The 12,984-nt window shown below is 38.9% G+C and overlaps 1 protein-coding gene across 2 annotated transcripts in view; it reads left to right on the plus strand.

The window, feature by feature from the left end:
• ERCC6 (ERCC excision repair 6, chromatin remodeling factor) overlaps nt 1-12,984 on the plus strand; it is a 77,981-nt gene that overhangs the window by 25,846 nt on the left and 39,151 nt on the right. For both annotated transcript variants that reach the window (XR_009612981.3, XM_060642189.3), the window contains exons 6-7: nt 6,561-6,686; nt 12,381-12,539. Coding sequence is in view for 1 of the 2 variants with exons in the window: in XM_060642189.3 (XP_060498172.3) it covers nt 6,561-6,686; nt 12,381-12,539 (285 nt within the window). In the remaining variant the exon portion in view is untranslated. The remainder of the gene's footprint in view (nt 1-6,560; nt 6,687-12,380; nt 12,540-12,984) is intronic.

The following is a 12,984-nucleotide window of genomic DNA, read 5'->3' on the forward strand; positions in this document are numbered from 1 at the left end:
CCAGCTTCAGATTCTATGTCTCCCTCTCTCTCTGCCCCTCCCCTGCTCTCTCTCTCTCTCTTTCTCTCTCTCTCTCTCTCTCTCTCTCTCTCTCCCTCTCTCTCCCTCTCCCCCCCCAAATAAACATTAAAAAAATTTAAAAAGAACAGGACTTTTTTTTTTTTTTTTTTTCTGAGACACAGAAAGAGGGCACAAAATGAGTAAGGGGCAGAGAGAGGGAGGAAAAGAGAATCCCATGAAGGGCAGAGAGAGCAGCAGGGCTCACCCGAAGCGGAGTTCGTGTTTACCCAAAGCGGGGCTTGAGCTCACCTGATGCAGGACTTGAACTCATGAATTGTGAGATCATGACCTGAGCCAAGTCGGATGCTTAACCGACAGAGCCACCCAGGCACCCAGAATAGGACAATTCTTGAACTCATTTTTGAATGACCCACTTTGACCATTTTCAGGCCATGCTTCTGTCTGTGATGTCTTCCTTATTTCCAGCCCAATTCTGAACCTCATTCATTCATTCATTCATTCAGCATTTACTGAGTATTTGTGTTTAGGTGGGCATTACACTGGTCTCTAGGAGTATGACTAAAACAGTCTGTGGCCTCAGGTGTCTCCCAGTCTAATGGGGAAGATTAGATACGATTTTCAAGTGGTGCTGAACACTTGGTGAGTACTCTAGTAGAAACACCAGGTGTGTCCAAGGTGCTATGGGGTTGAGAAGGCACCTGGAGGACAGGACACCTAACTCTGATCGAAGAAGGCGTCTCTGGAGGCACGGCTTGGGCAGAGGTCTCAATGGTCCATCTGGGGTGGGGATATATGTGTTTGGGGGGAGCTTGGGGACAGTACAGGAATGCAGATAGCACAGATATGAAGAAACTGCAAGGTATGGCATAATGGCAGTTAGCTGTGTTTTTCCACTTATATATTTTAAACATTCTTGGTGTTCGGGAAATTCTTTGAAAATAAATAACCTTAAATGGTGGCAACTAGCTCTCAGGTGTATTCTTAGGGTTCTGTTGACAAGGTGCCCTAGCAACTGGAGGAAGTGTTGTTCCTGGTATAGTTCAACTGGTTAGCTGTGCCTTGTTGCCAGGAGCCTGGCCCTGGGTCCGAATTGCTTCTGACAGATCATTATTGTGGTATCAGCCCCAGGCCCCACAGCCTGGGCCAGGTTCTCATTCTTGCATGAATGTAGCAAAGCCAGGGAGCATTTTCTCTGCCTGCATCTGATTGGAATTGTAAGTTTATGTTTATTACTGGGTTCTTTTCTAAGTGGCTGCCAGTGGAGTCGCTAGCAGGCTGACTGTGGCAGTCCCGCAAAGAGTTAGAAACCCTGCCAGGGAACACCAGGCCCACTTGCTTTTATGTGGCTGCAGCTGTGACTATTACATGTGCGGAGTGTTTTTAAATGCGAGGATAAAAAACATGGTAAAGTTATTTCTTTTCCAAAAATGTAAATATTGGACTATTTACTGCCCCCTTCCACTTTTAAAATCCATTATCTGCCTTACTTATTGAAACACAGAATTTAGACGTTTTGGGACCATATCTGATTTTTAAGATTTTAAATCACTGGAGCCCAGATCTTAATCTTGACCCATCCCCAACCAATTTAAGTCCTTCTGTATCAGTTTTTTTGTTACTGTCATATAAAAGGCAGCCATACTTCATGACAGTTTACTGTTTACAAATCTGTTACAGAATTTTTAAATTGAAGTATTCCAGCAGGTATCTTCTGATGGGTAAGTGTGTTTACTCATGTTGAGCATGGTACTCATAATTTCTGAGCATCCATTTGATTAATAAACATGGTTTTTGTTCACACATACTTGTTGAATTCTGTTAATAAACACTGGTGGTGCATTACCTTATCACAGATGGATTATATTGGGTTATATATTGCCTCCACTTCCTCCTCTGTACGTGAACATAGTAACAGCTCTGAGGATTGTGAGTTTGTGTGAGGATTTCAGTAAGCAGATATGATTACGTGTAATAGTGTAGTCATTTGTTAAGCACTTACATTCTAGGCTCATGCTAAGTGCTTTACATGTGACGCCTCATTTAATCCTCCCTAAATCTAGGGAAGTAGATGCCATTGTTCTCCCCATCTCCTACTTGAGGAGACTTAGGTGCTGAAGAAGTGAAGTTACTTGCTGAGGGTTAAAGAACTAATAAATAGCAGTCAGGATTTGATTCTAGACCATCCGGGTGCAGACTTCTGTGTTTTGGCCTGTGGTTATTCTGTGTGTTAAACCCAGTTTATTCATAACACAGAGATCCCTTTACACCTGCTGACCAGACAGGTCACCCGGCCTGCCAGGTTGCAGGACAAGCAGGTTGAGAGCAACTTTAAGACTCTTGATAGCATCTAGGATGGGAAAGGCATCAGGTGAATGTGATACTCCTCCACCACCCCCCTCCCCAGTCTGCCATGTGGTCCTTCTTGTCCATCAGCACTAGGTGCTGCACTGTTTCAGTGGGCACTGGTTAGATGGTCAGAGGTCTGTTCTGGCTCCAAGCCCCATGAGGAATTACTGCTTTATATAACAGAAGGATCGCTTAGACTGAGCCACATATGCATGTGGTTTTATAACTCTGGTATTTTCTGTCTTTAATATGTGTGGATGACTCTGCTGGGGCGATTTGTCTTCACAATGGTACAAATACTTGTAGGCAATAATGATTTTTCCCTACCATCTTTAGTCATCCTTTAGCCAAACTGAATAAATGTTTGGCTCTTCTCATCTTTATGAAGCGGAAGGTACTAGAATGCAATAATTTCTGTAGTGGCTAATGTGGTTTCCTAGGTGCTGTGTGCTGTGGAGACATGATGCCTGTACATTTTAGGAGGGAGGAGAAGGAGGAAGCTGAACCCTGTTGACACAGAGTGATGCAGTGGGAAGCTTAACAGCCCCAAAGATTTACTGGCTGAGTTGAAGGAAATAGCTGTTATCTATCAGTGGAGTTAAATATGTGATACTCTTGTATGTAAAATATTCAGTGACCTTATGCCAAACTTGTGAAACCAGTATCTTCTGGTGTTTTTCTTTTTCTTCCTGTAAAATTATCTTTGTGTAATTGCAAAGTAGAGTATTTTTAAGTGGATATAATTTTTGTGATTCTTATGAGTTATCTTTGTGTAATTGCAAAATGGAGTACTTTTAAGTGAGTATGGTAATTTCTGTGATTCTTATGAGTTTTGTATTATTCATAAGTTTACTAAATAGAAGTATCTTTTGTTTTGCAGATGTTTGTTTTTGAGTTCTGATAGTAAGGAATTTGGATACTGAGGAATATCTCATGTGAAATTGCTTGCTTGCTAAATTTCACATAGTAGGTAGCAAGAATCCAAATATATACACAGGGAAATGTATGTACATTATTTTGATTTCTTTTTTTTTTAAAGTTTATTTCTTTATTTTGAGAGAGGGAGAGGGTGTGCATGTGCACTTGCGCAAGTCGGGGAGGAGCAGAGAGAGAGAGAGAGAGAGAGAGAGAGAAGGAGAGCGGGAATCCCAAGCAGGTTCCACACTGTCAATACAGAGCCTGATGCTGAGCTCGAACTCATAAACTGTGAGATCATGACCCAACCTGAAACCAAGAGTTGGATGCTCAACTGACTGAGCCACCCAGGCACCACCCCTCATTTTGGTTTCTAAGTTCCAATAGTGGGTATACTGATCTACCAGGGTTTTTTATTTAGACTTGGCACTATTGACATTTGACAGGTCACATTTTGTTATGGAGGACTGTCTTGTACATTGCAGAATGTTTAGTAGCGCACCTGGCCTCTACCTGCCAGATGCTAGTAGTATATCTCACTCCTCACAGCAGTTGTAATGACCAGATATGTCTCTAGACATTGTCAAATTAACTTGGGGTAGGGGGGAGGATGGCCAGATTGCCCCTGGTTGAGATCCAGTGCTGTATACCATTGCACTTAACTAAATTTGTAGATACTAGGAAACTCAGAAGAAGATCAAAGCCGATTATAGCCACTAAGGGGCACTTCATTTCGTCAGTTGCATGGAGATAATTTTTAAGGAAGAAAAAAAGAGAGGAAAAGATTGCCTTTAGAAGTTAGAGCACAAAAAGGTCATTACAATTTTTGTATAAAAAGAGTATATTACATTAAACTTCATGGCTATGTGACCATTATTAGGCTTGGCTATAAGCTGCCTCTTAAATTTGCTGTTCTTCTCTGGAAATTACCAACAGTGCTTATTTGTTGGTACTCGTAGTGCCCTGAAGGAGTTTCAGATCATCAGCTAGTTCTTCCTTATTGATCACAGTTAAACCTCAGGTAGCCCCTTTGTTACTTGAAGAGTTAACATCCTCAACAAAGCAAGAATTTATCAGAGGATGTACTTGAAGGTCCTCCAGCAGCTACCTGGATGGGATTGCCTGTCACTCATGTATTTGGCCTCCTGTGCTAATTAATACGGAACACAACATTGATTTAAGTGGACAGTATGTGTGATATTATTTCCACTTTCTCATTTACATTTCCTCACGTATTCTCTTAGTATTCTTCCATAATCGATGGCGGATAAATGTCTTCTTATATATGTTACTGTTCTCATTCCCTTCCTGTGAGCTTTTGACTTTGAAGGCATTTATCTATATTGCTTTATCCTATTCCCACCATTTTGTGAAATTCACATTGTGAGCTGCATGCATGCTGAGCAAGGTCATCCTTTTATTTTGAGAGTGAATAGAGTGTGAGGCTTTTGACGTTTGTATGTATATTTTTTAATTCATGACACCAATATTCATCATAGTTATTTGGATACAGAATTAGTCTGGTTAAATGGCTGCACTTTCTCAATAGTCTTGATGTTAAGACTTTCAGATCTTTAGGGGCGCCTGGGTGGCTCAGTTGGTTGAACATCCAACTCTTTTTTTTTTTTTTTTTTTTTAATTTTTCTAATGTTTATTTTTGAGAGAGGGACAAACACAGAACCTGAAGCAGGCTCCAGACTCTGAGCTGTCAGCACAGAGCCCCATGTGGAACTTGAACCCATGAGACGTGAGATAATGACCTGAACCGAAGTCAGCTGCTCAACCTACTGAGCCACCCAGGCGCCCCTAAGCATCCAACTCTTGATTTCAGCTTAGGTTGTGATCTCATGAAGCATGAGATCGAGCTGAGCGTTGGGCTCTGCGCTGACAGTGTGGAGCCTGCTTGGATTTTCTCTCTGTCCCTGCCCTGCGTGTGCGTGTGTTCTCTCTCTCCCTCTCTCAAAATAAACACTTAAAAAAAAGACTTTCAGATCTTTTGACATTTTTTCGTTATACATACATGGCATCACCCTTCTGAAATACAAATACTCATCTTATTTTTTTAATTTTATTATTTTTTAGAATTTACATCCAAATTAGTTAACACATAGTGAAACAATGATTTCAGGAGTAGATTCCTTAATGCCCCTTACCCACTTAGCCCATCCCCCCTCCCACAACCCCTCCAGCAACCTTCAGTTTGTTCTCCGTATTTATGAGTCTCTTCTATTTGTTCCTCTCCCTGGTTTTATATTATTTTTGTCTCCCTTCCCTTATGTTTATCTGTTTTGTCTCTTAAAGTCCTCATATGAGTGAAGTCATATGATATTTGTCTTTCTCTGACTGGCTAATTTCAGTTAGCATCATACCCTCCAGTTCCACCCACGTAGTTGCAAATGGCAAGATTTCATTCTTTTTGATTGCCGAGTAATACTCCATTGTGTATATATACCACATCTTCTTCATCCATTCATCCATCGATGGACATTTGGGCTCTTTCCATACTTTGGCTATTGTGGATAGTGCTGCTATTAACATGGGGGTGCATGTGTCCCTTTGAAACAGCACACCTGTATCCCTTGGATAAATGCCTAGTAGTGCAATTGCTGGGTCGTAGGGTAGTTCTATTTTTAGTTTTTGAGTAACAATTCATCTTATTTTATATCTTAAAAGCATCTTATTACTAAATTTATAACTTAGATTTTATTTAGTGGAAACATTTTTTCTAAGTTAACTGTCAGTCCTTTGATACTTCTGATGCCCCCTCATATGTTAATCTGATATATAGCAGTTTTGACCAAAAATTTGCTTTATGTTCAAGATACTATGCTGTTTTATGCTATGGCTATCATACCTTTGGCACAGAAATAGTGATTATAAACAAAATCTATTTTTTGTTATACTGTCATTTTGGAGATAGTTATATTGAAATTTTCACTGAGTCTTTTCTAGAATTAAGTTCATATATCTTAGGAACTAGCATAGAAATTTCCCTTTAGGGTATGCCAGGAGAGGAACAAGTAGTTTTGATAATGAAATGGGACCTTCCAGAAATATTTCTAAAGCAGCTGTAATAATTCAAATAAGAATTGAATTGAGAAAGAAGGAAAAGAGAATTTTTTTTTTTTTTTTTTTTGAGTGTCAGTGTTTTGGCTAATGATGGTAGTAGAAAGCTAAAAGACCATTCTAATTTTCTTCTTTTTCTTGTGCATTATCTAGAACTATATTCTAATCATGCAACCAAAATAATGGAAATATGATTTTTATTTTCATGGTAGGAGATGGAATAAGCTGAGGCTGCGGGACAAAGAGAAGTGCCTGAAGCTTGAAGGCGATTCTGAGGAGAGCGATGCCGAGTTTGACAATTTTAAAATCCCGGGTTTTCTGTTCAAAAAGCTTTTTAAGTATGTGCTGTGTGTTCTTTCCTTTATGTCTGTCATCAAGCCATTGTGTACAAATTAATATTTCAGGAATTACACAGTAGTTACTTGTGGACCCTTAAGGTACTTGCAACAATGTATTGCAGATACGGATACCATCAAATGAAATTTTAGCCACGTGCTGCTCATTAAAAGTAGATGATAATAAATTGACTAATGTTCACATTGGGCATGTTTGTAAGCTGCTGAGTCTATGTGGACCTGTCTCTGCAGCCTAGAAGCAACACATTTAAAAGCCATCTCCATTAGATTATTTTTTTGCTCTTAGTAAATTTAAGGGACCAAATCTCTAATTTCTTAAGTCAGATTAAGTAAGAAGAGATGTATATTAAAATCAATATTGGGGTGTGTTTTTTTTTTGTTTTTGTTTTTTTACTTCTGTGTAGAAATAAAAAACTATTGAGAGTAGTATCTAAGTGTTTTATATTGTACCTAAGGGTAGAATACTTCTGAGCTGACCAAATGTGCATCTAAATATTTTATGCAGATGTTGTTCTAATGTCAAAAGAGAAGGTATAGGCAAATACCTTTAGCATTAAGTTGCTATGTGAGACTATGTTTCATGTGTGAAGTGGCCAAGTGTTCCAGATAACTGGGAGCTGTGTGATAGATGTGTGCCTGTAGCCTACCTGGCCTGGGCCAGTCTCTTATGATGAATGTAAATACTGAGGCACATTTTCAGTCTCATCACTCCTGGGATTTACTTAACAAGATAATTTAGGAAGGCTTCTTCAATGCATAGAGGAAGTTAAACCATTAAATAGCTTTCTGTCTAGTAGCATCACTTGGTAGTTGGGTGCAGGATGTGAACTTAATTTCTTTGAGACAGTTATGTTTAATCTCCTTCATAGATTCACCTGTCAACCGTGCAAGATCTCTATTGAAAATAGACAATCTCTATTGAAAACTTGTGCAAGATCTCTATTGAAAAATAACATGCTTTTTATCTTTTCTCTCAGAGGTCTTATATTATAGTTTCAGTTTTTATCTCTATGAGGAGAGGGTGGGCAGAAGGAGTTGGGAGTAATTACTTTATCCCACTAATGTATAGGAAAGCTGAAATCCTGAAAATGTGAAGTGTCTTGGTTGGGTTGTCCTAACTGGACAGAAGAAGACCTATGTGGAAATTTAGTCCGGAATCTCCCTGGTAATTTTTGCAGATGAATCATTTTATAGCCCAGAGAGGTGGCTTCTTTGTTTATTGCTTCTCCCACATGAAAATTAACTATGGAAGGGTTCATAAAGACAGCATTTATTGACAACTCTCTTTTTGTCGGCTCTAAAGTGATTGCTTCTTAAGGAACAGGCCAAATAGTATCAGTGTTGTACAAGCAAAAGGAATACCCAGATTATAAATTAAATTGATTTAACAAAGAAGGATGCTTCTACACATGTAGTAAGTGAGTTGGCAAATATGCTCAAGAGTCAAGTTGAGTGCATTTTTGTGAAAGTGTGAGATTTTCTGTTAAGGAAATTTCACAGTCGAACCAAACTTTGATTACTAGGAGCATATAGGATTCAGGGTATTGACTATTAACCCTATAGTAGTTAATGTAAGTACGTTTGCTTGTTTGTTTTAGTCTTTTTAAGAAAAAAAATTGTTTATGTTTGTTTATTTTTGACAGAGCAAGTGGGGTAGGGGCAGAGAGATTGGAGAGAGAGAGAACCCCAAGCAGGCTCTGCACCGTTAGCGCAGAGCCTGATGTGGGGCTTGATCTCACGAACCGTGAGATCATGACCTGAGCCGAAACCAAGAGTCGGGCGCTTAACTGACTGAGCCACCCAGACACCCCTGTTTTAATTAGTCTTAATTGCACATTTCTGGAAAGTATTTTGTGTTCATTTCTCAAAAACAGGTTTTTAAATATTTCATAAGTGTTATTAAACTTCTGTTCCTTTTCTTCTGCTGTATGAGAAAAATTAATAGGATTGATGTGTCTCCATTTTTCTTTGATGATTAAGTTTTAGCCAGGCCAGTTTAATTTTAAGCTGTAGATATATTTTTGCTGTATTTACTGCCCTCTGTGGAATTAAATTAACAGGGTATAGTTGTACACAAGGGAGTCAGAAGGTACAATTATCTATTTAAGTGCTATTTTCTGCAAGATCGTGTTTAACTTTTAAAATTCTGTTTTGAAAATTTGCCCAGCAAATGCATTCATCTGTATAATGTAGCAATCAAATGACAAACTTCAGTCTTCTGACCTGACTTTTAGCCACACTAGCAAATGCAGTCTTGGGTTAGTGTGACAGTGCCAAGAAAAACCAATTATTTGTGGTTATTTGGTGATACTTCAGTCTCATGGGGGAAGCACAGTATAGTCATTTTTTACTATTTTATAATAGCCTGTAAAAAATCTTTAACTTTTTCTGAAGGAGTAATTTTTATATGCTTTTTAAAGGTTCTGAAAACGGAATTCTGTTAACTTGCTTTCATTTGAAGTGTGTAATTGTTTACAGTTTTTATTAGGAAATGAAAGCAACAGAACCTTAGTCTGTCAGTGGTGCTGCTGAAACCAGAACCCAGGGCCCCTGACGCCTCAGCCAGCATATGCGGGTGCAGTCTGAGAGCCTTTGTAGAAAGTCTTGATACGACTTACAGGGCCGCCTAATGGAGACTTTTCCTTAAACCATTTCTTTAGTGTTATTCATTTTATAAACACATAATCATATGCTATTCAGGTACCATTGGAGATTACATTTGGAGGTGAGGAACCACCGGGCACGCTATTGCTGCCTCTCCTGGGTCACATAGGATGCAGCTGTCTTAATGCCCTCCCAAACTCCCCTTGGGATACCATGCCGGTTGCCACTTTTTATTCCTTTGATGACTTCTCAAGTGCTCCTCTAGATTTTTCCTGCCTTAAGTTGATTGGCCCCAAACGAAGAGAGGTGTTGCACCCTTATTGGAGGGAGGCCGTGTAGTTTAAAAGTGAAACACTAGAATGATCATTGGGAGATTGAGGTCCCTGCTCTGCCTGGAGGAGCTGGTCTCATAGTTGTTCTGCACCTCAGAAAAAGGAGGTTTGTTAGTATTTAGTGATTCCAATCGTACATCAGTTTTTTGGGGGAGTTTTTTGAACTACATCTTTTTTTTTTTTTCTATTTTGAGAGAGAGAGAGCAGAGAAGGGGAGAGAGAGAAGACCAAGCAGGCTCCCTGCTCAGCACAGAGCCCGACATGGGGCTTGACCCTGCATCCATGAGATCATGACCTGAGCTGAAATGAAGAGTTGGAAGCTTAACCAACTGAGGCACCCCAGCACCCCTGAACCACATCTTTATCCACAGCTGAAATTGGTCCAGTGTAACTGGTTCACAGCAGCTTTTAGCCTAGATCAGTGTTTCTCATCCTGAGCATTTGGGGCAGAATAATTCTTTGTTGTAAGAATTATTCTGTGCATTGTAGGATGTTGAACAGCGTCTTTGGACTCAACCCACTAGATGACAATTATGCTTTACTAATTTTAACAGCCAAAAATGACTCCAGGGATTACCAAATGTCCCCTAGGTAACCAAATAACTCCCCATTGAGAACTGCTGGTCAAGATTATCTCCTAAGTGGAGTCACTTTGGAAGGAGAGGTTCTGGATTTCAATTCTGGCTTGCTCATTTTTTTTTTCCAAGCGGTGTGACTTTTGGCAAGTTATTTAACCTCTGTGCTTTCATTTCCTAACTATAAAATGGGTTGATCATCTTTATGCAGGATGGTTGTGGGGCTATATCCAAACCACCTGGCCAGCTGCCTCCCCAGCAGTTGGCTTCTAAAGGAGTTGGTAGCCATCATTCTCTGTACATACCGTGTGTTAATAGAACTTGTCCTTCTTCCTGGATCTAAAGTTCTTTTATCCATACTAGACTTTACTGTTTTGATTTTTAATCCTCTTCTTCAGGGGACATAATCAGTGTATATATTAGCAAACTTAATGAGCAGCAGCATTCTTATTCAAAGTTTTCCTAATATGATAGTAACGGCAACAGCTAGAGTTACACTTTTGGAATTGATTTGCAAACTATTGGGGGAAATTATAACATATAATTAAGAAGAGATTAGATAAGAGTGGTTCAGCAAGGACTGGAGTTCACAGAGAGGTTCTAGGTAGACAGATCACATACTAGACTAAATATTGACCCAGTAAACCAACAAGAAAACCACCTGTATTGTTTCTTTCTTAAGTTTATTTATTTTGAGAGAGAGAGAGCGAGAGAGCATGTGCATGTGCGCAAAAGCATGGGAGGGGCAGAGAGAGAAGGACAGAGAATCCTAAGCAGGCTCTTTGCTGACAGTGCAGAGCCTGACATGGGGATTGATCTCACCAACCACTGGGAGATCATGACCTGAACCAAAATCAAGAATCAGACGCTTAACCAGTGGCCACCCAGCTGCCCCCAAACTGTGATGGGGTGGAGCACTCATAAGCCTTGGTATTTTCTTTGGGGAAAAAAAAGAAAAAACTGTAGATTTTATTGTCCTGTATGTGTTTTTTGCCTTAGATTTTTTTTTTTTAAACTTGGTAATTTTCATACCATTCCATGATATTGTCTTTCCTTCACTCTCAAAAATGCCTCTTGCATTATTCCTTTTTTTAAGCTTCATTTTTAGATTATAAATTATGCCTTTAGTGGAGAAAGGAAAATACCAACTTTTTTTTTTTTTTTTTTTTTTTTTTAGAGGGGAACATATTATTTCTTTTTGTTTTGTACTCCTTATTTAAAATTTTAATAGCTCTGGGGGCGCCTGGGCAGCTCAGTCGGTTAAGCATCTGACTTCGGCTCAGGTCATGATCTCGCGGTCGTGGGTTTGAGCCCCGCGTCAGGCTCTGTGCTGACAGCTCAGAGTCTGGACCCTGCTTTGGATTCTGTGTCTCCCTCTCTCTGCTCCTCCCCCACTCACACTCTTTCTCTCTCAAAAATAAACAAACATTAAAAAAATTAAAATTTTAATAGCTCTGATCTTTTTGTATTTATGATAAACTCCCTGAATCAAATTCTGCTTTAAAATATTAAAAAGATTTTTTGTATTGTCTTTAAACTGTTCTTTTTTTGCATCTGCTAATAATATGACAGAATCATCTGTCATGTACTAATTTTGTGAGCAGCCCTTTTATTCAGACTTGTTTATGGCCTCAAAATTCAATTAAAATTTTCCTATAAAAAGATAATGTAATTGTCAAGTGACTTTTCAACAGTATATGCTGTAAATTGTGGTGTTCTGTCTTGCTTTTTGATGCTGCTGAGAGAGAAAACGTAAATGTTAATGCCTCTTTTTCATAGACAAATTATTGGAACTTTATATAACTAAAGATATGTGAGATTTTTTTCCAGAAAGATATTGAATAAAAGACAATAAATTTTTGCTTGTTTACTAAGCTATTTCTAATGTTGAAAAAGAAATGAAATAGTCCCTAATTACCTCATCTATCAGTTTAATTAGAAATGTGTTAATGTGTTCTATAAAGAAAAATTTGTGATTTTATGCCTAGGTAATCAAAAATGTATGACCTTATAAATATAATACTCATGTAAAACACACATCCGGCATGTTTCTCTGACTGGTACTAGAACCTAGTCAAATGATTAATTCATGAGTACTTTCTGTTATGATCTGTATTATCCACCATTTGCCATTTTCTCTTTCTTGTTGGTGTTTGTTGTTGTAGGTACCAGCAGACAGGTGTTAGGTGGCTGTGGGAATTGCACTGCCAGCAGGCAGGAGGAATTCTGGGAGATGAAATGGGATTGGGCAAGACCATCCAGATAATTGCCTTCTTGGCAGGTCTGAGCTACAGCAAGATCAGGACTCGTGGTTCAAATTACAGGCAAGTGCTCCTCTGCAGACTGTCAGTCTGTGGAGCTCAATTAATATTTCATCAGATGTATTGCTGTGGAGGAGGGTCTTGTGAATTATTGATGACATTTCAATTACAATATTCCTTTAATTCTTTTAGTGGGGGACATCAAAGGAAATTTTTTACGAGACAATGGAGCTGTAGGGCAGGAGAAATTAAACATGTAACACTTTTAATGAATTCCAGGCATTGATGCTTCATTTTGCAGATGAGCCCCACTAGATATTTTGGGTCAATACAGTGTCTAAGGTTAGCTTCTACAAATGGATTGTTTACAAACTCAATTATGTTAATATCGATAGTTTACACAATATGGAATTTTAAATTGGGCATAATACCTTTAGTTCCATTTATTAAATTTTACATTAAAATATTTTGTTCTGGCAGGAGACCAGGTGAGCATTACAGTAAGTGC

Source organism: Panthera onca, chromosome D2 (genome assembly GCF_046562875.1).
Source record: "Panthera onca isolate mPanOnc1 chromosome D2, mPanOnc1 haplotype 2, whole genome shotgun sequence".
NCBI lineage: Eukaryota > Metazoa > Chordata > Mammalia > Carnivora > Felidae > Panthera > Panthera onca.